Source organism: Physeter macrocephalus, chromosome 6 (assembly GCF_002837175.3).
Source record: "Physeter macrocephalus isolate SW-GA chromosome 6, ASM283717v5, whole genome shotgun sequence".
Lineage (NCBI taxonomy): Eukaryota > Metazoa > Chordata > Mammalia > Artiodactyla > Physeteridae > Physeter > Physeter macrocephalus.
This window is the reverse complement of record NC_041219.1, coordinates 5,210,190-5,236,830: the sequence shown is the minus strand read 5'-3', so window position 1 is coordinate 5,236,830 and position 26,641 is coordinate 5,210,190. Positions and strand designations below refer to the sequence as shown.

Genomic DNA, 26,641 nt, shown 5'->3' with positions numbered 1-26,641 from the left:
TAAAGAAAACATTTTTAATCTTACAGTACAATACCTTGAAAAGTACAGTAGTACAGTACAACAGCTGGCATACAGGGGCTGGCATCAAGTGAACAGGCAAGAAGAGCTACTGAATGGAGGAGGGAGAAGAGGTGGGAGATGACAGAGCTGAAGGATTGTCAGCAACAGGAGATGGAGGGCAAGCTGCAATTTCACTCACACCTGACGTTGATGGCACAGGTTCTGGTTCCTTGCTGGATTCAATTCTACCTACCCTCTTGAAAAAACGATCCCATGATGTCTGGGTAGTAGCTCTTTTTTTCTCCTCATAGATAACACAGTAGCACTGGATTGCATTCTGAACGGCTGCTGCAACCTTCGTGTACCATTCTACGTTCGGGTCCTGTGCCTCAAAAACTAACAGTGCCTCCTCAAATAAACAAAAAACCCTTGCCATTTTCTGCGTCGTGAATCTCTTTGGTTCTTCTGTTACTTCTTCCTCTTGTCACTCCACTCTCTCAATTATTTTCACTTTTGTTTCCATCAGCAGTACCAGCTACATCACTGCTGCTTTTATGCTTGCTCCCGGACATCCTGGGCTTGAAATAAAGATACTATACTACTGTACTCTACACAGTAAAGTACACAAAAGCACAACCTTTTGTAGAGGATGCACGCACATGTCAACGTACTCCACTCACGTGAACTTTCGTGACTGGACATGCCAGCTAACGTTGGCATCTTTGAAAGTTGGCATTTGAAGGTTCGCATGTAGGTGACTTATTATATTTTAAGAGGCTCCGAAAGACTAGAGAAACTAAGGATTGGAAAGTTTAAGAGTATGTAAAATTTAAATATTAAATCTTTCACACGAACTTTTCCTCCTTACATGAAAGGTACTGAATAAGTTACATTTAAATGTCCTACTTTTATATTTTTTAAAAGGTCAGATACTTCTCATTTAAGAGAAAGTGGAAATGATTTTAAATAATGAGCTGTAGGAATTTCCCTGATGGTACAGTGGTTAAGACTGCACTACCACAGCAGGGGGCACGGGTTTCATCCCTGGTTGGGGAACTAAGATCCACATGTGGAACGGTGCAGCCCCCACCCCCAAAAAAAGGGGGTAGAGGGGTAAAGGATGAACTCTATATCCAATCCAAATTACATTAAAACCCAAATATAAAATATCAACAGAAGGGGCATTTTCCTAAAAGGAGGTAACTATTCACTATTGGGAGAAATCTCCATGTAGTAAGATACTTTCTTGCTTTGATACGGCTAAAAAAATAAAAATAAATTTCATGTCTAAATTTTGGGGCTTATATAGTTAGAAATATATAATTCTACTTTTATAGGTAGTTCAACTAGGGGAAATAAGTTAGCACAATCATTTGAATTGGTTGTCTGCATACGGGGCAGGGCTTATTCCTTTTCTTTAGCTTCTTTGCACATGTAAAGCATGCCATAAGATGTCCTGTTTTGCCATGGACGATGCAACCATTTTTAGGTCGACCTTGGCAAATCACACAAGGTTCAATGGCATTAAGAGGAAAACTAGATTCCACACTTTCTTCTTTGTCTTGTGTTTCTTCCCTCTCAAACTCTTTGACATCTTCTTGGCTACTATAAATGATACTATTAGAAGTTGATGGCTGAGAATAGTCCTCACTTTCTTGGGATAGGGAGGCTTGTGTGATCTTATCATCATTTTCCTCAACACATGATTCTTTGGAATCATTCACTGTAGATTTCTTACAGTCAGGGACATCAAAGCCCTCTTCTACTTGTGCTGAGTTTTCTAGTTTGGCTTTCTCAGACATTTTCCCTTTATCTATCCCTTTATCTTCAGGAAGCCAATTTTCACGAAGGGCCCAACATCTGTTGCAATGAGGCGGAAGGGGAGGATTCATTTCACTGCATGAAGTACACTTCCAATAGTCCTTTCAAGGAAACAAGACAGTTAGCCTCTGTAACCCTTCAATAACCAGTCACAGCAACGCTAGCAACTTGTTCAATATGTCTACGGTAAAATGTATCATACAGATCAATTTTCAGCATTTCCTGTCTTATATAAAGCACTCAACAGTCTTTCCTCAAGCATGAGCTTGTAAATACATTTTTTTCCCAGCCAAACTATGCTAAGAATTCTAAAATGAAAAACATATTCACCATGACCTTAACCATGTGCCTGTAAAGTTATCTGTTCAAGGACAGAGTTGGTTCATTTAGTTGAAGCAAGTGCTATGGGATCTTCTCTGTAATGAGGGCTGTACCCACTCCACTCCCTTAAAGGCTCAAACCTGATACTGTGCCCAGTCCACCAAATCAATCTAGACAAAAACTATCAACCAGTCTGCCATTGACTAAGACTCTCTTAGAAGTGCTCTAAAACCAGGGCTCAACTGGGTGTTCCCTAACTTCACCCACAAAGGAAATGCTAAAACATTCTTTTCAGCAATCACGGCCAGCTAAACTCTGCCATCCTTGTCACTATCCAAAATGTATGCCCCTTATTTGTCTATCCTTTTCTGTGTTCTCGTCTTTGTAACTGCTCATTGCTTCATCCTTATTCCAACTTATTTCCCAAACCTTTCCACCCACTATGCAATCTGGATAACAAACTCCCCCACATTCCAAGCCTCTTTACTGAACATATCCTTATCTCCCTGACTTACGAGAAGCATGGTTCTTGCCTGAGGACACTGTATATGTCAAACTTGCCATAAGAGGTCCTTCCTATCTTGCCATGAATAATGTAACTATTTTTAAGTTGCATGACAAATGACATAAGATATTAGGTGGAAACAAATGACATAAGATATTAGGTGGAAACATAAGGGTGGAAACTATTCATTCTCCCACAATGGTTCTTTCAAGTTGTAGAAGCAGGTATCTACTAAATGATAAAACCAAAGACAAAGGTCTTATAATACGGGAAGAAAATGCTTCAAAAGTCCGATAAATTACAAGATCTATGTCTAAAACATTTCACTCAGCCTGACATCAAATGACTCAACTAGTTACTTGAATTATTTTCTAATATAGCAAAGTATTTTCCTAAGATTTTACAATCTCTCCTTTTTAGTATTTGGATAATTAATAATTGTTTCTATCTCAGAAAGAGAAAAATGAGATTTCCTATCCAAATGTAACAAAAGGCAGTATTAACAACAAAAATTAAAGCAATAATATTTAGTTAAAAAAACACACATCCAATACCTGAGGAACACTGTGAAGCATGAAATGTAAATGTTTAAGTCCCGATTTCTTTAATAGAAAATCCCACCACATATTCTAATACAAATAAATATGATATTCATATTTGATAAGACTGGCAAAATGTTGGTAACTGTTACACCTGAGTGATAAGTACAATGGAGATACATTATCCTATTCTCTATGCTGTACATACCCAAAATTTTCCATAATGAAGTTCTTCAAAAGTTCAAATTCCAACACAAAGAAACTAAAAAAGTATAGCAACAGATCCCAACCCAATAAAAGAACAAAAATATTTTAAATCATTAAAACTTTAAAAAAAAAAGGTTAACTTTATAAAAACCACCTCATGTCAAGAAGTAGACAAGACATATTTTTCTAATCTTGACTTCAATGTTATTTTTTGATTCCTTGAAAAAGTAAATGTATACTTACAGCTAAGGAAATTTCAGGATCTTCTTCAAATGAATCTGTATCACTCTCCCCTGCCTGATACACAGTAACTCGATATACCTAAGAAAAAGAAAAACAAACAAAAAAACCCATTAGCATCAATTCATCACCTCTTTTCTTCAACCAGCAAGGCTTCTTAGTGATAAGTCCTAAACAAACAACATGTACTCAGTCATCCCTCCGTATCTGTGGGAAGACTGGTTCCAGGATCCCCAAGGACACATAATCTGCAGATGCCCAAGTCCCTTATGTAAGATGGCATAGTATTTGCAAACAATCTATGCACATCCTCTCCTATACTTCAAATCATCTCTAGATTACTTATAATACCTAATATAAATGCTATGTGAAAAGCTGTAAATACAACATAAATGCTATGTAAATAGTTGATGGCCCACAGCAAATTCAAGTTTTGCATTTTGGAACTTTCTGGAATTTTTTTTTTACTCGAATATTTCCAATCTGCACTTGGTTGAATCCGCCAATGGGGAACTCGCAAATACGGAGGTACAATTATGTTATATATGAGAAATCTGAGACAAAGGTGCCATGGAATGAGTGACTATAAAGGGGGAGAAATGGAGGACGGTAAAATCCTCACCCACTATGTTAAAAAGTCAACATACAGGGATGTTTAAAATGAATAAAGTAAAATACTCACTACAAGCATTTTTGTTTTATAAATATGGAAGTATTAAATTACAGTGAAATAGCTAGAAATGTTGAAGCTGGTCACTTCCAGGAAACAGATCTGGTGGTAGTATGTGACTTTTAACTGCATGCATGCTTTACTTTTTCATAAATTAAAAATGAAAAAGGAGAATTGAATTAAATATTTTTAAAAACAAGTAGACTATTATAAGAATGCTCATTAAGGCCTACTGACTTCTTGACATTACATTTTTAAAACTATAAATAAGACAACAAGGAATTACAAAGCCTCAAGTCCACAAACCAATATTCTAGTTTGAATAAATCAAGAGTCAAAGATTGTGATGTGAAATCTGAATACATTATTATTTCAATCTCATCAGTCAACAAATATGGAAAGTATTTAAGAACTTTAGAATATAATCAGAGAAAAAAAAACTACCTCATCATCTTCATCTGAGAGTTCTTGTCCTTCTTCACTAAGGCTATAATCTTCTGAATCAAGAGACTCAACTTCAAATTCTACACTGAATTGATCTGAAACTGAATCCTGATCCAACCAATCACCTGAATGTTCACTTACACCAGCATCAAGATCCTAAAATCGAGGGGGGAAAAAAAAGTGACTTAATGTACATTACCTGTTGGCCTGTAACAGCTTAACTCTTCCCTGTGCACCTAATTCCCCCTCAGTTCCATCCTTCACACTGACACTAGGTTAAGCTTCTGGGTTATGATTCGATAAATATTTTCTCTGTTCAAAACCCCATTATATAAAAGAAAAGGCCAAATTCCCTTGGCATTCAAGGTACATACAGGAAGTCTGTATTAACATTTTCATATTATCTCCAACTAGACACCCCCCTACCCCCACTAAACAAGAACATTAACCAGATCTAAATCGTTTCCTAAACCAAACTTCAACTTCCACACCTTCCCTCTCTAGCTGGAATAACTTGACAGTTTTCAAATTCTGCTCATCCTTTTTTGCCAAAGCCTTTGTCAATACTATAACTAAAAGAGCACTCCCCACCTTTAATTATCTGTACTACTTATATTATTGAGTATTATATATTTGCACACACAAATTTCACAAAACATAATTTTGCACACTTTTCTTATCTGAATTATACATACTTTAAGAGTTAAGACCATGTCTCAATCATCTTTATATCTTCCAACTGGTAGAATGCTAGTAGCTACAACACATACAATAATTATGATTTATGTTTAATGAACTCTGAGAATAATTTCTTTGGAAGAGCTTTCAGATATAATTTTTTAAATCTATTTTTAAAATTCTGTATCTGCTCATGTGATTCATTTTAAAACTGATTAATAGTATAAGAACCTAAGAGAACCTTCAGTCCCATAATATTTGCCATCAGTGGCTAAGGGTAGGAACATACAGAAAGCAGAAGGCTAGAACTAGAAAAAGTACTTTGGTCTAGTAGTCAGGATACATACATTCTTATTCTAGATTTGCCACTAAGTTACTTTCAACCTAGACATATTTAGCTTGTAAAGGCCATAGCTATTTCATCTATGACACGAGTTTGGATTAAATCATCTCTAATATTCCCATCATTTATAAAAACAAAAACAAGGTATTTATTTTACAACCACTGACGTCAAAAGACTGTTTTAAACCGTGATGATAGGAAAGTAGTAGTAAAAGCAACATTCATTGAAGTGCAGTTCTAATTCCTAAAAAAAGGCTCTATTAACAATCGCATTAAAATCACAAGTCAAGCTAGAATACAATAACAGCTCTAATAAGAAACTGGACACTTCAATTAACTAGGCTTTAGTGTACTATGTTTAGAATAAGGGGGTAAAAATCACAACAAACATTAAGTCTCAGAAAGCATCTTCTATGGCAGGAGTCAGCAAACTGTGCCTCACCACCCATCTATTTTTATAAATAAAGTTTTACTGAACACATCCGTGCCCATTGTCTGTTAGACTTGCTGTCTATGGCCGTTTTTGCCTCACAGCCATAGAGCTGAATAGCTGAAACAGATACCATATGGCCTGCAAAGCCCCAAATAGTTACTATCCATCCCTTTACAGAAAAAGTTTGCCCACTCCTATTCTAGGGTTCTATGAAGAAAGCAAAATTAAAAGTAGTTTTCAGGACTTCCCTGGTGGTGCAGTGGTTAAGAATCCGCCTTCCAATGCAGGGGACACGGGTTCGAGCCCTGGTCCAGGAAGATCCCACATGCTGCTGAGTAACTACGCCTGGGCGCCCCAACTACTGAGCCTGCGCTCCAGAGCCCGTGAGCCACAACTACTGAAGCCCGCGCACCTAGAGCCTGTGCTCCACAACAAGAGAAGCCACAGTAGTGAGAAGCCCGCGCATAGCCCCAGCTCACCGCAACTAGAGAAAGGCCTCGCACAGCAGTGAAGACCCAACGCAGCCAAAAATAAACAAATAAATAAATTTTTAAAAAAAGTTTTCAAAAGTTTTAGCTAATGTTCAAAAAAGAAAAACCTAAAAACTTTTAAATACTGTGTATTTAAAATGTATCAAACAGGCTTGATCTGGAAAGATCTTAAAATCCCTGTTTTTCTGAATTCCATTTGTGACAGTTATTAGTTATGTGATCTTCAACAAGTTATTTGAAACACCCAAGTCTTAGTTTTCCCATCTATAAATGGAGTTTGAGGCTGCTGAGGTGATAAAATATGTTAATTGCCTGGCATAGAGCCTAAAATATAGCCTTAGTTCCCCCAATGTACTAAACCCAAAAGAAAGAAAAGATGGGAGGCAAATGCACTTTCCTTTAACTCCCTTCACAAACTGGTGAATGACAAGACCAAATAATGTGACGTAGGCTAAAATGAAGGAAAAAAATTAGCCTTACCAAAAGCTTTCACAACTAGGGACTTTGCCTGAAAAATCATACATCTTTAACAGAGAGGATTTTTAGAAGAAAGCGTAGAATGGGACTAACAAAAAGAAATACCCTCTATACTGCTTTGATAACAAGGCAGTGTCCCAGGTAGAAAGAACAAGGACTTTTAATACCATTTAGCTAGAATTCTGAAACAACTTTAACAAAGACTGTAAGTTTAAATGGTGCATAGTCGTTGTATTAAAACCATTTGTAAGGAATAAAATTATCCAAACATGAAGTTGGTGACACATCAAGTTTTATTTAATTGGATTCAATTTTTAGATCACACATATTTGTTCTCAAGAACCTGTATTTTTTTCATAGCATTTATTCACTGTTTTAATTATTTGTTTGATTGCTGATGACCTATCTCCCAGTGAGGGCAGGGATCATAACTACCTTGACCACCACTGTATCTCCAGTGCCAAATGGAACCTGGCATAGAAAAGACACAAATATCTACTCAATGAAGAACTTGCTCTTGGAGGAGCTCACCATGCCATCTAGTGGCCTACATGAGTAACAGCTCTATTAAATACTAACTCCAGAAGGCACCTCTGCATCCATAAAATCACTGCTTTGGAAGAAAAAAAATGTAAAGATAATAAAGAATACTACATAAAAAGAATATGGTTACTATCACAATTGGTTCAATCCTTTACATCTTCTAGAGAACTATAAAATAATCACTAATATCCAGAATAATCGCCATGAGATGTTGCCATATCACAAATAAAGATTCCAATTTTAATAACATTTTAAAGACAAATGTGTAATGACAAGAAAGAAAACATTCCATTTGTCAAGCATTCTTGTTAGTAAAAACTTCTTTACAAAACTTCCTTCAGTGATATCTCTTAAGAATGTTAATGCTGGCTAATACTTTGGAATTTTGTTATCTATGATCAAAAAGTACTGATACTTTCCCATCATGCATGCAATAATATACCAATATTTCACAGCCTTATTAAAAAGACCTTCCCTGGGCTTCCCTGGTGGCGCAGTTGTTGGAAGTCCGCCTGCCGATGCAGGGGACATGGGTTCGTGCCCCGGTCCGGGAAGATCCCACATGCCGCGGAGCGGCTGGGCCCGTGAGCCATGGCCGCTGAGCCTGTGCGTCCGGAGCCGGTGCTCCGCAACGGGAGAGGCCCCAGCAGTGAGAGGCCCGCGTACCGCAAAAATAAAAATAAAAATAAAAATAAAAATAAAAATAAAAATAAAAATAAAAATAAAAATAAAAATAAAAATAAAAATAAAAATAAAAATAAAAATAAAAATAAAAATAAAAATAAAAATAAAAATAAAAATAAAAATAAAAATAAAAATAAAAATAAAAATAAAAATAAAAATAAAAATAAAAATAAAAATAAAAATAAAAATAAAAATAAAAATAAAAATAAAAGACCTTCCCTGATGTCTAGACCTACGTATGGCAAATGTGGAGATCAGGCTATACGTTCACTTATTTGCTGAGAGCTGTAATAAGATATTTTTACTCTAAATATGCAAAACAAAATTGCTTAGAATCTTAAGATATCTTTGGTGCAGTGGCCCACAAAGGTTCTCCAATATGTAGGGTGACATTAATAACTAACATTGGTACTAATTTTACCAACACACTCCAGTGCAACTCCATTATCTTCCACCCTTCTCCCCAAACCCGGGGTTGCGAGTGGGGAAGATCTATACAGTTTCATTTGAAAGAAAATTTTACCAAGTGTATAGCAGCAATCACATATCATACATGTGCATTCTATCTGGATGCTTATTAGGACTGCCAGAACTAGACTTTAAAAATAAGAGTCCTGTTTTATTTAAAATGAGAGGATTACCGGATTTGATGGAGTCCCTGTCGATTCACTGCTACTGCTTCTTTCACAACATATCTCCCTTATTACACAGAGAGCAAGGCTTTCATCAAAGGAAAGGGAAATATTATCAGATTTGTGGCGCTTTCTTTGTCGTTCACCAGGTAATTCATCTGAATTTTCTTCTGAATATGTAAAGAAAAACAAGTTAATTAAATTGCTATACTGTAATGTATTTAGAAATTGAGCTGTCTTAAGTTACCTATCTGTACTAAAATTGTCTCAATGAAATTAAACAGAGAAAAATAGTGAATTACTACTGTTTCAAAAGTCAACACTCTTATTGGATCTGTCCAACTTAGAGTTATAGCAGAACACTACATTTTTAAAAGCTTTTTAAATTTGAAGCTTGTTTCAGATCTTTATCAACTCACAATTAATTTAATCCATCTAGAACTTTTATTAACCAGTCTACGATTTTTCTGTCAAAATCAAAATTTAGGATATAAGATTTCACTTTTTTTCCTGGAAAGAACCAAAACTGTTTAACTTACTTAGAAGGTATTCCTAATGTTTCAATTTCCTTAGTATCCAGTATTTTCAACAGGAATCAAAACCAGTTAAAACTGGTCCATTTTATTTTATTTATTTATTTTTTGGCCACGCGGCATGAGGGATCTTAGTTCTCCAACCAGGGATTGAACCTGCACCCCCTGCAGTAGAAGCACGGAGTCCTAACCAGTGGACGGCCAGGAAGTCCCTGGTCCATTTTATTTTAAATAAGAAATTATCTCTGACTTAAAGTGAGAATGTTACCAAATCTGTCAGGTACATAAATGAGAGTCCTACCTTACACCAGACATAAAAATAAATTCCAAGTGGATTAAAAAACCAAACACAAGGAACAAAACCATCCAACTACTTATATAAGAGAATATACCGGGGTGGGAAAGTATGATGTGACACTACAAAGCCCTCAAGAAAAAGACTATCAAGATTAAGTTAGTTACTTAAGGCTTACATGGCAAAATAAAATACTATTAAAAAAAAGTTAAAAGGCAAATGTCAGACTAAAAAAAAATCTGTAACACATAATAGAAAATGATTAATACCCACTTTATACAAAGTCCTCCTACCAACCAAGTAAAAGACAAACTTAATTTTAAAAAAAGTCAAAGATATGAAAGGGCAATGCATAAAACGCAAATGACTAATAAACACATGAAAAAATGGCTTACCTCTTAGTGATCAAGGAAATGCAAATTGAAATGAGATACCATGTTTCACCCATGAGAATGACAAAAATTAAAATGAGAGACAGTCTCAGAGATTTGGGAGAAAGGACTTTTTATACACTACTGATAAAAATGCAAAACAGTGTAACATTTTATGGGCAGTTTCTCTATCCTAGACAAATAACTGCATAATCATTTAAGGATTTATGAGCAAGGGTGCTCACTGCAGCCTTACATGTTAAGTATCTAATAGGGTTATGAGATTAAATAAAATATAATCCATATGCCTGAAACAGGTACAACTCACACCTCTGCTCACTCCATTTCCCTCTCTTGCTCTTCCTAGTCAGAAGTTATCTCTTCTTGCTCTGAATTCCCAAAACACGCTTATATCCTCTACTTTAATTTTGTATTTATCTCTACAAGATCACAAGTTCTTGATGTAAGTTCTTAATGTTTGTATTCCCTATAAGAAAAGGTGATCTTGGTTGAAAGATGTGGGCTAGAAGGCCAAAACCATGCTGTTGATCTATATTTTTTAACTCTATTAATAACATTTGGGGCTTTTTTCTGATTATTATTTTATTTCTCATAGTAGAAATCTCTAAAAAATAGAAAAAAATTTACATGTAAATCATCTATATTATCATTGAGATAACTACTATTAACATTTTTGCATAATAATTTTCCAGCTGTCATTTAAAAAATTTCCATCTAAAAAACATATTTATATCACTATATGTACAATTTGGGGTTGTTTTCTTTTTTGGGCCGTGCCACATGGCTTGCAAGATATTAGTTCCCCACCCAGGGATCAAAACCAGGCCCCTACAGTGAAAGCACGGAGTCCTAACCACTGGACTGCCAGGGAGTTCCCAGGGGTTGTTTTCTCTTAAACATTCTTTTACATTATTTTTAATGGCTGCAGAATATGGTATCCATAATATAGGTTCATCATAATTGAACCATTCAGTCCACAAATCTGAGCACCTTCTTTCTGTCTGGCACAGTGCTAGGCAGTGGGTATACAAAAATGAAGTCAGCCATCATCCCTACCACCAGAGGAAGTTTACGTTCAAACATCAAGGCAACCAAAATACGATCATTTACAAGCTAAAATGAGTGCTATGAAGGAAACAAGCAGGGTGCTAAGGGAAAGAATAACAAGAGGGGATCCACTTTTCCAGGTGGTTAGGGACAGCCTCTCTGAGAAAGTAATAATTAAGCAAAAATAGAAAAATGAGGAGCTGGTCTTACAAGACTGAGGTAGAAGAACTTCTGGCAGAAAAAAACCGTGCAAACAGCCTTAAAGCAGGAAAGAATTCTGACTTGTTTGAGGAACCAATCAGTGCAGTTAAAACACAGTGAAGGTGGGGAAAAAGGCCTAAAACCAGAATAAAGGTAGATCAGGGCCTTGTAAGCCAACAAAAAAGTGTGGGTTTTATTTGAAGGTCAATGGTAAATAAACAAAATAGGGAAGTGACACAATCCAATTTACCTTTTATGATCCCTTTTGGTACTGTGATGAAGGACAGAAAGAGCAAGTAACTAGAAACAGAAAATCAGAAGCTGCTGCAGTGGTCTCGGTAAGAGATGACAATGGCCTGGACTAGAGTGATGACATCCTCTAGCATCATATATGTTTTCAACTATGAATAATGCTATAATTAATATCCCTACATATAATCTTTGCATTTCTGATTATATCCTTAGGATAGATTCCTAGAAGTGGATTACTGTGATAATGGTAAGAACGCCAAGCCTTTTTATAATTCATAAAGGTTAACCAATTTACACGAATTGATACACCAACAGTGCAACAGTGCCAACACAGTTAGCAAGGATAAATTAAAAAAATCATTTTTCCTAATTTGAAAGACCAGAAAAGACACCTTTTTTGCATTTTTTGTTATCTATAAAGCTAAATCACTAAAATCCACTCCTCCTCATATTTATCAGTCATTTCTATTTACTATGAAAAAATTTTTTTTTTTACAAGTCGGATTTTTAATATTTTTCTTATTGACTTTTGGAAACTTATAATAAGGATATTAACACTGTCAAATTTAAAGTGAATCTATTTCAATATGTTGTAATTTTTTTCATTTATCTTTTAAACTCATTTAGTATTCATTTTGGCATAAGGCACAGATATAACTTGATTTTTTTCCCCACAAATAACCATTTGTTCTACTCCCATTTATTTACTCTGCACTTGCTGCCCTTTGCCCTCATGTACAAAACTCTACTCTGGGTTTATCTATTCTACTTCACTGATTTGCCAAACTCTCTTTTTTCACCTGAATCATAGTTTTAGTTATCATGACTTTCATCAGGCAACAGCCTCCTCCTCTACTCTTTTCTCTGTTAAAAATGCTCTCAGCTATTTTCTTTACCTCGTCCTCATTTCTAAGATGCTATTTCCCTGTTTTTAAACTCATTGGTGTGTTTTATTTATTAAAAACAACAAATACTTTAACTGCTAAGGTGACTAAGAATGATGACTAAAATAGAGTTTATATCCTTGTCCTCTGTTATCGTGCATAGCAAAGAGCTGGCTAACTATAAAATCCAGCAGGACACAGTAAACTGTGCCTGCTGTAGTCAACCAGAAAAATGTTGCTAAGAAAGCAATTTGTAAACCAAATAAACCATATAAAAATAAGAAACTCAAATTCATTCATCTAAACCAAAAAAGCACAATTTCATTAAGCCTAAATGCACTAATTTCAGTAAAGAATGAACACTGAAAAGCTGTTTGAAAGTGCCAAATTAAATATTCATATATACCTGTCTCACTAACTGCTCTCCTTCTAGATGAGGTAGATGGTCTAGAAACCAAATCTGAAGATGAAGGTTTCTCTTCCTGTAGCTCTTGCACAAGGTCCTAAGCATTCAAGGGAGAAAAAAACAAAAAGAAAACCCACAAACTTATAACACCAAGAAGCTAAAAATTCATTGTTTTAAACACTCCCAATTTTCAATAAACATCATAGAATGAGTTCAAGATTACCTTTTGAACACTCCCACCTTCAAGGTGACACCTGTTTTCACTCACAGATGTGCCTGAATCTGATGGTTCTGACAGAAAATAAAAACAAAGAATCAAACAAACTAGGAAAGCAAGGGTTATTCAATAGATGTTATCCAGAACAAACTCCTCATACAATTTAACCTTTTAACCAACACTGAACGTGCAGTCTCCAAGTGCCATCCTGTGCTGAACACTAGAGATGTAAATAGATAATTCAATTTTAATATAGAAGATACATAAGAATAATTATTAAGTACAATAAAATAAGCACACTAAAAGAAGTATTATAAGATAAATTAATGGAGAAGACGAAGCAATGGTTATTTGGTAGAGATGCCGCAAGGTCTGAGTAACAAGGAATCAGGAGAGGTTTCATAGTAGAATATGTGGAAGTACGACTGGGAAAGGCTATTCCAGACTGAGGAAACACTGTGAAAAAAGCATTCAGAAGTGAACTACCAGTGTTTGTTGCAGGAACTACAGGTACTTCATTACTATGGGAATGTAAGCAGGAGCATAAAGGTTCCTGCCTGTCTTGCTAAACACCACAAAGATATCAACAAGCAATACTCCTGCCACCAATCCCAAATCACTGCATCCTTCCCAGCTAATACTTCACATTCCTCCCTAAGGCACTGCTGCAGCCACGCACCATTAAAAAGGTTTAATCTAAGAGATAAAATTGATTTGCTAGATCACAGCAAGTATTTTACCCAGCGAGCAATAAGGAACCCCTAAATGGTCACTACAAGCAGAAGAGTGACAACTCCCTCTGCCAAAATAAAAGAAAAAGAGAACAGAGGCAGGGAAGCCAGTATTAGCAACTGCAATAACACAAATGAAAAGCATTAAAGTCTAAACTGAGACATGGAAAAAAGATCAACTCCAGAGAAATTAAGAAGGTAAAAACCGACAAGAACCTGGTGTCTGACATACAAGGCAAGGGAGAAAGGAGTCAAGAATTCCAAGATTCTACCTTGGGTGGATAAGTGGGTGGTATCATTCAAAACTTCAAGGATGAACAGATTTGGATGGGAAGCTAACAAACTGAAAAGTGGATAAAACTTTCAGTAGGTAGGTGTAGTCTGTATGTGGATGTACAGACTTGGAGCTCAAGTCAAAATTTCAGATGTGGGATATATACCATCACCTAAGATCATAATCAAATACCCTTTACTACTCCCTTGGAAACATTTTCGTCTTAACACTGAAGCCCAGTCTGAGTATTAACATTTTGAAATTATATGCATTATCAATAGTTTATTTATTTTTTATATTATGAGCAAGGTATTACTGATTTAAGTTGTCCATATAAATAGGTTATATTTTGTTTTAGTATAAGAGATGTTACAAAACAGATGTAATAAAAAGGAAGCACTAAGTGTGACAAGTTTGAGAACAATGATACGAGTTCTGAAGTTAATTATATTAAACTAAAACCTGAAACAAACTCAGAATGGAAATAACATAAGTAATCTACAGGTTACCATCTCATTAATATAATTTTCCCAGCAATCAACCAATATTTAAATGAATGAATGAATACATCAGGGATAATAATACTTCAGAAAACTGAAAATACTACAACAGATACTGCAGTTGTTTATGTGCCTTCATTTGATTTCATAAAGGGCTTTGTAAAACAAAATGTCAAGTCACCAGCCTAATAATTACTTCTATTCTGGGATAAGACAGTGATGCCCTTTTCTGGGTCTTAAATCCTAACTTTGGAAGAATAAATATTCAATTCAACAAATTTACTAAACATCGTATTAATAAACACTGTACTGTGTAATGCAGACTGCAAACCTGAACAGGACACACTTGTATAAGTAAGTGTAACAAAGTAATATAACAATAAAATCTAGATACGAAATAATGGGTGCACTAAGGAGTGGTCAGTTCATTCTGGAAAGTAAACAAGCTTCTGAGAACAGTTCTTAATTATAGATGGAGAATGGACTTCGGGCTTCCCTGGTGGCGTGGTGGTTAAGAACCCACCTGCCTATGCAGGGGACACGGGTTCAAGGCCTGGTACGGGAAGATCCCACATGCTGCGGAGCAACTGAGCCCATGCGCCATAACTGCTGAGCCGGCGCTCTGGAGTCCGCGAGCCACAACTACTGAAGCCCGCGCACCTAGAGCCCGTGCTCCACCACAAGAGAAGCCACCACAATGAGAAGGCCATGCACCGCAACGAAGAGTGGCCCCTGCTCGCCGCAACTAGAGAAAGCCCGCGCACAGCAACAAAGACCCAATGCAACCAAAAATAAATAATAAATTTTTAAAAAAAGAATGGACTTTAAGAAGCCTGTGGTGCAACAACTGAAGCCCACGCACCTAGAGCCCATGCTCCGCAACAAGAGAAGAAACCGCAATGAGAAGCCCGCACACCGCAACAAAGACCCAATGCAACCAAAAATAAATAAATAAAGTAAAAAAAAAAAAAAAGCCTGTAGCGTATTGGAGCCAGCTCCTACCAGCACTCCCAAGCAAACTGTGTACATCTTTTCCCAACTCCATGTTTGCGGCTGAAAATGGTCATGGTGAGAGTATTTACATTATGGAAACAAGTAACCACAAATCAAGGCTCTTCCCCCCGAGTGGATTGTTAAACATTTACCAGCATATCACTGTGTATGTTTAGGTGTATCGTTATGGAATAAGAACCTAGCACTTTCATCAGATTATCAACAGGATATGTAACCCAAAAATAAACAGTTAAGAACTACAAGTCTAAAGGAAGGGAAGTAAAATGGCACTCACCTGAACAAACTGGTAAACAAAATTTTGTCTATTATAAAAAACACATAAGACAAGGACCCTTCCATTCAAATGGCCCTACCTAGGTATCTGTATTACTTCCCAAAGCCTTTGAATACATTTCAAGGTTTGCTCCTATCTCTACTATGCAGAAGATTTTGAAATTATCTACCTTTCAAAACAAATTCTAACCTGATATCCCAAGGCTTAAATTTATGTAATAGGATATTTAAATATCCACTGCAAATAAATGTGCATAAGAAACTTAGTATTATGTTGTTTTAGCTCATATGTATTTCTTCCTGTTAAATTTATCATACCCTTACTATAATTAAATATACAATGAGAGCAACTTTTAAAGAAAAACACAATTATAAGATGTCTGCACATCCACAGAATGTCTTTAATATATTTTTACAGCACATGCTTACGGAATTCAAAATGAACTTACCCTGCTGATTGACTATCACCAAGTTTCTATAAATCATTGTATATATTTTCCTTGTAGAGAGAAAAAAAGATGTACATTTTAAAATAAAAATGTATTAAACTAGACTTAACAAGACTTTTAAATGCATATTAGTATAAACTATCGTGCTACAACCCAAAGTTTAAATCACTACATTCAAGTACTGATAAGCTTCTAGACACTAAAAACCACCATAATAATTATTTGCACAATGATTACACACAGCCACTTTTAATAATCACTAAGGTCTCCCTAGTGCAAAGATTTCACATCTCCATTTCCTGAAACATGCCTTGTTGAGACTTTAGCAAAAGTCCCCAGAGAACTGGTGTGAACACAGGAGGCAGGTTAACATACGTATTTTCAAACAGAAAAGACATTATCTAGCTCCAGGCATAGACAAAGACTGCCTAAAAAAGTAGCAGGTTATGCAAAACCCATTATATAGGAACTTCATTATAGTTTTGACTTTTATCAACCTTAGACCAATCATCTAATGGATTTTCTTTCTTGGTCTGAAAATTTATTAAAAGACAGAGCAGTATACAGTCATTTAATACAGGCTGAATACCAGTCACTGTTCTAGAAATCGAGGAAAACAAAGAATGAAAAACAAATCTCTGCCCTCCTGGAGCATAAGGAAACAATTCATTTATGCCCATACTCAATGAAGTCATGGTACATTTTTCTTTTCTATCAACTAATGACTTTAGAGAACATTTATTGGTCACAAGATATCATTTCTAACTCTCAAGGTTAAGGGGAAAGTGCCTATCCCAACTAATTTTTTTCATCCTTGGGACTGATGATACAGCTCCTTAAACTCACAAAAAAATCAACATTCCTACTCATATCTTTTCCCCAAGTCAGTAGTTTCCCCAGTGTTTAACCTCTCAACACATTAGAATTCAAGTCAAAGATAATTTTAAATTCGTGCTTTCCGTATCAGAAATTACAGCTCCAAACATTATCAAGATTCAATACTCAGATGGTACAAAATTATCAATACAGTTATTTCTTAAACTTATAAAATTAGAGCTTATATCCCAAGGCCAAGTATAAAATAACATAAATATTAAACAGATATCGTTTGTCAATGGAAAGAAGCTTGTATGTTAATTTAAAAGCAGGATGAAATTAAATATAGCATGTTCACAACAGGGTTAAAACACATCTGTGCATAATACGTTGTAAAAATGACAAGTAAAAATACCTTTCGATGACAAATTAGTCTTTTTTCCCCCTAGCATTAGCCTTCTGTCTTTTCTTAATATTCAATAATGAATATATACATATAATAATGAAGTTATTTTAAAGTTATAAATATCCCACTTAATTATCTTTTTAGCTATAATATTATTGAGCATTAAACACTAGTAGAATCTAGGTAAATGTTTCAGGTGAAAAGTATTCTTCTCATTAATTAAGATACACTGCAAAGACACTAACAAAATGAAACAAGGAATTCCAAATGTAAAGTAAGAATGACTAGAAAAAAAGTCTTCAGTTCCCACTAGAGTAATTCTAGAAATGTTATCTGGGTTAAATTCAGTTGATTAAGTGCCATAATGGTATATGACAAAGAAAATGATCTCCAGAGTAACTAGGGCTCAAATTTAAGCGATTACCACAGGGTATTATAAAGTCACTTTGGAAGTGACCGCAATAATAATATTTTTTTTAATATGCAGTTACTGTAGCTAATATTTAAATGCTTTCCATGTGCCAAACACTATGTTTTTTACACATTGCCTCTTCATAACCTCCACATAAGGTATTTATATTGTTCCTACTTCATATTCAGGGGAAACTTAAGGCTTAAAGAGGCTAAGTCAATTTACCTACTCTAACAGCTAGTAAATGACTAAGCTGGGTCTCAAACCCAGCCTTGTAAGATTCCAGAACTCAGGTTCTCAAGTAATATGCTATTTTACTAAGAAATTAAATTTCAGCATCTTTTATATATATATTATAACAATTTTCTCTGACAAAAGGGAGTGAAGATGGAGGTGAACTGAAATGTCTGCCCAGCTGGCATTTTATAGTAGACTAAAGAGCTTACCTGTGCTCTTTCACAGAGAAGCTTGGCACTCCAAACAAATCCCCTAGAAGATCATTTGAACAATATACAATATGCTGTTGTTTCTCATCATATAATCGTTTAGTCATAATATACTGGCCAAGATAAAATATAACCTGAAATAGAAATATGATTTCTGAGCATTAAAGAAAATTAAATGTTAGTTTCAAAAACATTCAATAACATCTCATTTATCTGAAGAGGGTTAAACAACCAGCAACCACATCAATAACCATCTAAATAACAACCATTCCGTACTCCTTAAAAAAAAAAAAAAAAGCTGATTTTATATCTTTTTCTTTTAATTTGACCAAAGTAGAGACACTGCTTCTGATTTACTTAAACTTTAAAATGTGTCTTCTTTTTTTTTGGCAGACTTTAACTTTGCCCAAATATCTAGGTACTACTTATTAGGAAGAAAGAAAAAGGCAGCAAAATGCAAAACCACTTATCACAATGAAAAGTTGCAGAATCAAAAACATCAACTAAAATATAGCAGTGACCTGGAGTCATTTAGTAAATAGTCCTGCACACCATATACCTCAACAACCTCTGAGGTCATCACAGATGAGAAGACAATGACCAATTACATCTACACAACAGTTTGCGAGAATTCAGTGAATGAAATAAACCCTTAAAGATATCATTATAATCTACACAATAAATAATCAAAATAATGACCCTGAATCGTGCACATACAGTTAAATTATATTTTGTGTGCTCCATTAAAACAAAGTAGGCAATACATTTTTAAGACATCCACATACAAACCTATTTACAACCACCTAAACACATATGGTGTTTTACAGTTTACAATGTACTTTTACAAGTACTGTCTCATTCTTCTGATATTTCATAGAATTGTTATCACCATATGAGAAATAAGAAACTGACCCGGTCTTCTGACTTCTAGCCCAGTGTGCTTTCTACTACCCCATACTAGCTTTCAATACTCTCCCACATACCACAGAACCAAGATTCTACAACTGAACACTGTGTCAGACAATATATACATCACTGTTACACGGTTTAATATAAGCATTCTAAGTCTTTATGATGACCTTGATCAATTTTCTCCTTATTTCTACCTACTACTAGTCATACTTTTTTGTTTCCTTAACTGGTTATATAATGATAATATAAGGTTAAACCCAAGTTAACATCCCCAAAACATCATTTACCTTGCCACTTCCCTGCAAGCACCGTCTATAGACTTAAATGGCTAAGCAGGCTTCAGACTTAAAGGAATATTCCTATGTGACTATGGATGGAAGAGATGGTAGACAGTGGAAAGGAAGAAGGAGGAGAACCTAGACTCTTTCTACCAAACATCCCATAAGGAAACTTCTGAATGTGGCTAAAAAGGAAAAGGGTCTGGAATCTTTTCCTGCCCACTATCCTGATGTAAGTAAGGTCCTTCAGTGTTTTAAGTAATCTGAGCCCCATAAACTAAGTGTGAGAGATGGGGAAGAGGCACATTTCATTCACATCGAGATTTTCCCCAAGATGGCCCATCTCTCAATGAAGAGCATGCTTCTGTGTACAAATTTAAAGCTAGAGAACAATACATTGAAATGTATCCATTAAATAGAACATATGTTCACAAATCAGCTCACCTCTATCCCAGAAAGATCAGTATACTGTACTCATGTATCTCTAGTGCAGAAGTTCTTAACCTGGGATCCATGGATGCCCAATAAGTCCTTGGATAGAATTCAGGGGGTCCATTAATTTGGATGGGAAAAAAATGTTTGTCTGTATCTTCACTAACTTTTAACTGAAATTTAGCTTGCCCTTCAATTATGAATACAAGCAACAAATCACAAAGTATTAACAATAACTGTGATTTTGTCACCAATAAAATCACAAGCATTTTTCATATCATACAGACTATGCTCGATGTAAACGTCTCAAAATATCAGTTATGCTCCTCACTACTTCCAAATTACATTTATTAGATCTGCTGCTAAATCTTAAGACTTTACCAGTGCGTCAAGTGGGTTCACAGCACAAAATGGCTAAGAACCCCTAAAGAGCTTCCCTTTGTCTGAGTTCCTGGCTGACAAATGAAATTTGAATATAAACTGAATTTTCAGCTTCAAATTATAGTCCAAATGACCACAATACTTAATATTCCTGCTTACTGAAAATCCCTCTATATGTCCAATTTCTCCCATGGCTATATGTAACTAGTAAGACATTAAGTTATCTTTTTAACTTAGTTCAGCTTACCTCTTTCATAGTATAGGTGTCCTTCTGTGCACCAACAGACTTCAACAACTTCAAAAGCAATGGCTTTGGTCTAACCTATAAAGAACAAAGGGTTGCTATTATACTTCCAAATTATTCCAGAACTATAAGCCTGCAGGAAACTCATCCATAAAGAATTTCAATAAAGGTAGCAAATACAATGTTATCTCACGTTAGAGACCTCAAAAACTAAGTCATAATGTTTTCACTAAATGTAATAGACTATGTAAACTGAATACCACAGACTGTGTTTGGGAAGAAAATGCTGGGATCTAATTACTATGCAAATAATCACAGAATCCTCAAGTATCATCAGCTGCCATCAAAAACAGTACCCATGTGGGCTTCCCTGGTGGTGCAGTGGTTGAGAGTCTGCCTGCCGATGCAGGGGACACGGGTTCGTGCCCCGGTCCGGGAAGATCCCACATGCCGCGGAGCGGCTGGGCCCGTGAGCCATGGCCGCTGAGCCTGTGCGTCCGGAGCCTGCGCTCCGCAATGGGAGAGGCCACAACAGAGAGAGGCCCACATACCGCAAAAAAAAGCAACAGTGAAAATTATTCTTTTTCCTCCAGCTATTTCTATCATCTCCTTATTACCTTACAAACTCAACGGTAAATGGAATATCCCAATGGGCTTACTATAAGCTAAATTACAAAATACGAGAGAAAAGAGTAAATCTTTACAGTGGGTTCTTTCACCAATCTTTTCTTTCTACAGATTAGGTTCCTGAAGGCTGGGGAACTTTAACCCAAGCTGACAAGGATAATTAAGAACAGATCTGGAGACTGCGACTCACATCCCTCAACTGCAAGCCAGCATTTTCTTCCTACTATAATATCATGCTGTCTTTTAGTTGGTCTACATTCCAAATATCTACTTGACAAACATTTATTGAGCTTCTGCCATGCACCAGACAGCACTGTATATTGCACACACACACAAATGACAAATAAGACATATGACCTGTATTGAAGGAGCCAGCCAACTAGATCAGGGTTCAATTTTTTTCTTTAAAGGGCCGGACAGTAAACAATTTATAGCTTTTCTCGCCAGATAGTATGACTCAGAAGCATAAATTATATGTAAACCAATGGATGTGGCTCCATTTCAGTAAAACTTTATTCACAAAAGTAGGCAGCAGGCCAAATTTGGCCCATAGGCTGTAGTTTGCCTGCCTCTGACCTAGAGGCTTTGCAAGTTGTAATGAGAAAATAACTGGCAAGGGGGCAGGGATGTAATGTGTTTATGCTCTTTCTCCCTATCTGTTGTTGCATCAAAATCTTCAAAACTCAAGTATCTTTACAACTACACAGCCACCCCTATACAGACTGGTGCCTCTGCACTCCCTTCAATATACTCCCATCCTGTCTAACTTTGAAATCTAACAGCAACCCAGTTTGGGATCTAACCCTTAAAACTAGATTTAAGAAAACTGCCTATTTCCAGCTAATCAACAGAATATTATTTAATAACTGAAAGTTTTAAAATACACAATAAATGTAGTATTGAATCATTAATTGTTCTGATCATATATTTTTTCCTATGTGCTTACTTACATACACACTTTACTTTCAGGCTATTTAAAGAATGAATTATCCCAGAAAACATAAAAAGTTACTTTTTTTCTCCTAAAATTTTATATATACAATATTAACTTCAAACTACATAAAACAACTCAAAGTCTCCAATGGAAAGCCATCAGCTTTTTATTAAGACTTAAAAGACATGCATTAATAAGAAAACTACTATAAAAGACAATACCATTATTAATCTTACATTTAAGAACAGAAAGATAAATTCTAGATGAGAAAAATCTAGATGTAAAAATAAAAAATGCTAGAAGAAAATACAGCAGTATATCTGTATAATCTTGGGATGGAAAAGTTCTTCCAAAACATGATATGAAATTCAAAAGCCAGCAAAAGTCAAATTTTACTTTATACAAATGTTCTCAATGAGAAAAAGAACAAATAAGCAAAGTTAATTTTTAACATCTGTAAATGATAAAAATTAAATACACCTGAAACACAGAGAACTATTACAAATTATTAAGAAAAATACAATAAGCCTAAAAGAAAAGTGTATAGATAAGACCAAGCAAACCCCAAAAGAAACAAATGATTTAACCAATGATGTGATGCCCAACCTCACCAAAGATTAGGGAATTACACATTTAAACAATAATATAATACCTTTTGCCAAAAAAGGGCAAAATAATAGTGATAATATTCAGTTTTGACAGAGAGGAAGGAAAACTATTACACATAACACCTGTGTTAGGATACATATGCAAAGCAGCACCACCTGTAATACTCAAAAACTAAAGGCAATTTTAGAAAACCTATCAGTAAAGGCATAAATTTCTTAAATGGTACACTAATGCTATGGATTACCATGCAGCTGTTAAAAAAGAATTCTGTAGGTTTTACTGATTGACATAGATGCTATTTGCTTAACATCTCTAGTATAATCCTATTTTAGTAAAACAAACTGAACCGCAACAGATTAAAACTCACATGTGCATATATATATGTGGGTATGCACATAGATAAAGATCTAAAAAGGAGATATGGTCAAAACAGAAGACTGGAATTTTCAGCTTTTACTTTATACTTTTCTGTAATGCCTAACATCTTTACAACAAGAATGAATTATTTCTGTGGCTTCTACAAAAGTTAAATACTGACAGGTCAAAACAGGAAAAAAAACAAAAAACAGTCACATAATAAACATAACTTCAGCATCCATACTTAAAAAGATAATGAAACTGACTTTTAATTCAATGTGGTAAAAAGCTAAGAAAATAAACATTGATTCTTACAGTTAACTTTTGCTCCACAGTTATGCCTGAGTGGCAGGAATTTAAGCTATGTACTACAACTTCACTTAAAGAGCCATGCTATAATCTAGTTGATCGCCTCATAAAATAAATTTTTGTTAAAGTTACACTGGAGTCAAAAATACCAACCAGGGTCTCTTGTTCCGAAGCTGGAATCTGTGAGGTGCTTACAGCACCATCAGTAGACACAGACATGCTGGTATTGCACATTTGCCTACGAGTACGAAAAGAAAACACACGATAAAAACTTGAAATACTGAAACACCTGTAAAAAAAAAAAAAAAAGACAAATCATATAGAAATGAGATAAATAATGCTTTTATTAGCAAGTGGGTCCTTACCTAGATCAGCAGAAAATGCTACAGGTCGGTGACCACAGGTTCTCTCTCTCAAACAGCCAGTGACTACAGCTGGGAAAAGGCATGGTTTAAATAGCCCCAGCTCGAGACAAGTCGGGGCTTAGCTCCTTCTACTACCGACGCGGAACGTGTCCGAACTTGACCAGCCCCACAGGAAAAGCTGAGTCAACCTGCCCCCAGAACCAGCCCAATCTCGCCCAGACGTAGCGCCCGGTAGATACAAGCTACCGAACAGGCACCTGTCATTATTTTGACGACACCCTCCCCGCCCCCGGCAGCGCCCCCCGCGCACTTGACCTTTACCCCCGTGCCCGCGGAACCCCCTCCCAAACCCCCGCCCGCTGGGAGCGCTGCCCCGAAAACCCGCCCTCTTCCCGAGTGGCGACAATCTCGCCTCCTTCCAACAAAACCTCCACAGACCCACGTCCCCGGCGCCCCCCACCACGAAATGCGCAAAGGCTGCGCGCGGGGCACAGGCGGGGCGTGAGAGCGACCGGGGAGACCCAAGTCACAAAGCAAACCCAGAACTACCCACGCGCTTCCAGGCCCATACCTGTTGCTCACTAATTGGGGTTTGCCGCGCCTGGAGTCGGTGGGGTGGGTGAGGGAGCCGTCCCTCGAGGCTCCCTAGTTCCCGTCACGGGGCGCGCGGAAGCCCGACGCCCTGGGCCTCGGCGACCATTCCACTAGCCGGGCCCAGGCCGCCGGGGCGCTCGAACGCACTAGGTCCGGAAGAGAAGGAGGCTCCTAGCGGCGAAAGCAGCAGGACCTCGGTCAGAGGGGTAACAGCTACCCCTCAGGCTAGGCTTCTTGCTCCATTTTCCTTCCAGTCACACCGGGCCGCACAGGGGGCCCCCAAAGGTGCCGAGCTGGCCGAGGGGCGCCGGATGCGCGCCCCCTACCGTCCGAGCGCAGCACGCCGGAAGCCGCGGCCCATCCGGGCTTTTGCGCGCCCAAGCCCCGCCGCCCCCGCCCATTGGGGGCGGGGCGGAGCCGGACAGCCTCGGCGAAGGGGGCGGTCCCGGAACTGGGCAAGCGGCCTCGGCCGGTGGGGAGGGGGCGCCGGGCGCGCGCCACCCGCCGGAGTCGGTCGCGCTTTTTCCCGGGTGGAACTGATCCCTGGTACTTCCCGCCGCCGCCTGGTTTGGTGCGCCAAGCTTGGGACTTCTTTGTTCCTTGGCGCTATTTTTGTATTTCTGTGTTTGCACCTCCCTACCGCAATGGAAACTCGGGCAAATAGGTATCTAAGTGCCGCTACCAAAAAAGAAACCACAATTAACAGCTGTGCGATATATTAAGCCCGCATCGCCAGCTGGAGTTGTTTTTTTTTTTAAGTATGATTAAAAATAGCACAGTATGGGCTTGTTCAGGGATGCATACAGTATTCTAGTTGGAGGAATAAAAGGCTGGTGGTTACCGTTAGAGATGGGTGGGGTAACGGTTACTCGTACTTTATGCTTTTAGAGTGTTTGGGTTTCTTTTGTTTATATGATGAATGTATTCATTCCCATTAAAAATATCTGTTTCTAAATATATATATATATATCTGTTTCCATATTAGGCATTCAGTACTGAAAGACTCACCTACTTGCCCCTTTTGGCACATAGGCATGGCAGTCTCAAAAATGAGCCAGGACATGAGAATTGAGTTGGCTCATCCCCAAAAGCACAGTCATCGCAAAAAAAAGCTTCTTCTTTGGCAAGGAAGTGACTAGTTCCTTGTGAACGGGGAACTTTTTGATAAAGTTACATCTTTCCTTTCTCCCACACCCTAGCCTACTAGAAAGCAATCTTCCTTAAACATAGTGGTCGCTCAATTAATTTAATTGCTAACATTATCTTCAGGGATTTGGTTTGGCTTTTTCAAAAAAATCTCCTCTTTGTCAAATCAAATATAGTGAGGTTTCTGGTTGTAAAAGCGTGTGCTTGCCACAGGATAAAAGAAAATCTCAAGAAATGGAGAAAATAGCATAAAAAGATAAATTATACAAGTTGGCATTTGTTAATGCCAAGTGAAGGAACAAGTTATGTGCTACAAGAGTTCAAAGACAGGATTGCCCAGTGAATACCCAGGCGGTTCACAAAGGCCTCCGAGACGTTTAGATATATCTTGTGCCTTGAAGGATGGTAAGACTTAAATTAAGACAGAGGAGAATATTCCAGGCACAAGAAAAATATTCTCCATTAAGTCCCGAAGTGAAAATGTTGTTTTGTTTCTGTTTTTTTTTTTTTGGCCGTGCCTCGCAGCACGTGGGATCTCAGTTCCTCGACCTTGGATCGAACCTGCGCCCCCTGCAGTGGAAGCATGGAGTCTTAACCACTGGACTGCCAGGGAAGTCCTCAGAAGTGAAAATGTAAAGGACCATTTGAGAAACAATAAGTTTGACTTACAACCAAGGAAAAGAAAAGCCAAGAAAAAGAAAAATTTTCAGAATTGGAGGTTCCTTGAATGTTACGCAAAGGAATTTGGGCTTTGGACAGGGTAGGCAGTGGACAGAGGGGAAGAACGTAAACAAGTGAGTTGCTTCAAACTGTTTTTAACAGCACCACCATGACCAAATTCATGAATAGACTGGCCAGCCTCCTCTGGACCAACTTT

The 26,641-nt window shown here is 37.0% G+C and overlaps 1 protein-coding gene across 3 annotated transcripts; it reads right to left on the bottom strand.

The window, feature by feature from the left end:
• On the bottom strand, positions 1-24,954 carry MDM2 (MDM2 proto-oncogene). Of its 3 annotated transcripts, XM_007122285.4 has the most exons (12): positions 24,596-24,954; positions 24,025-24,093; positions 23,813-23,897; positions 20,827-20,901; positions 18,577-18,710; positions 16,497-16,546; positions 13,262-13,329; positions 13,039-13,135; positions 9,038-9,198; positions 4,748-4,903; positions 3,637-3,714; positions 1-1,922 (listed from the first exon to the last, which is right to left on the bottom strand). In XM_007122285.4, exons 3-12 carry the CDS (start codon positions 23,891-23,893, stop codon positions 1,347-1,349), a joined length of 1,476 nt encoding a protein of 491 aa, XP_007122347.1. In that variant the 5' UTR covers positions 23,894-23,897; positions 24,025-24,093; positions 24,596-24,954; the 3' UTR covers positions 1-1,346. The 3 variants fall into 3 exon arrangements, with proteins under 3 accessions (XP_007122347.1, XP_028346162.1, XP_054941164.1); XM_028490361.2 differs by lacking the exons at positions 24,025-24,093; positions 24,596-24,954 and having other exon boundaries at positions 1,103-1,922; positions 23,813-23,916; XM_055085189.1 differs by lacking the exons at positions 20,827-20,901; positions 23,813-23,897; positions 24,025-24,093; positions 24,596-24,954 and adding an exon at positions 20,211-20,278 and having other exon boundaries at positions 1,103-1,922.
• Between the last annotated feature and the right edge of the window lie 1,687 nt (positions 24,955-26,641).

What these genes read in the sequence shown, in the direction of transcription:
- MDM2 (XM_007122285.4), bottom strand. Translation starts at nt 23,893, where the DNA reads ATGTGCAATACCAGCATGTCTGTGTCTACTGATGGTGCTGTAAGCACC. An exon ending in ACACCTATACTATGAAAGAG is followed by an intron (nt 18,711 to 20,826) that starts GTAAGCTGAACT and finishes TTTCTATTTCAG; the next exon opens with GTTATATTTTATCTTGGCCA. An exon ending in CAGGGACTCCATCAAATCCG is followed by an intron (nt 4,904 to 9,037) that starts GTAATCCTCTCA and finishes CCTCGATTTTAG; the next exon opens with GATCTTGATGCTGGTGTAAG.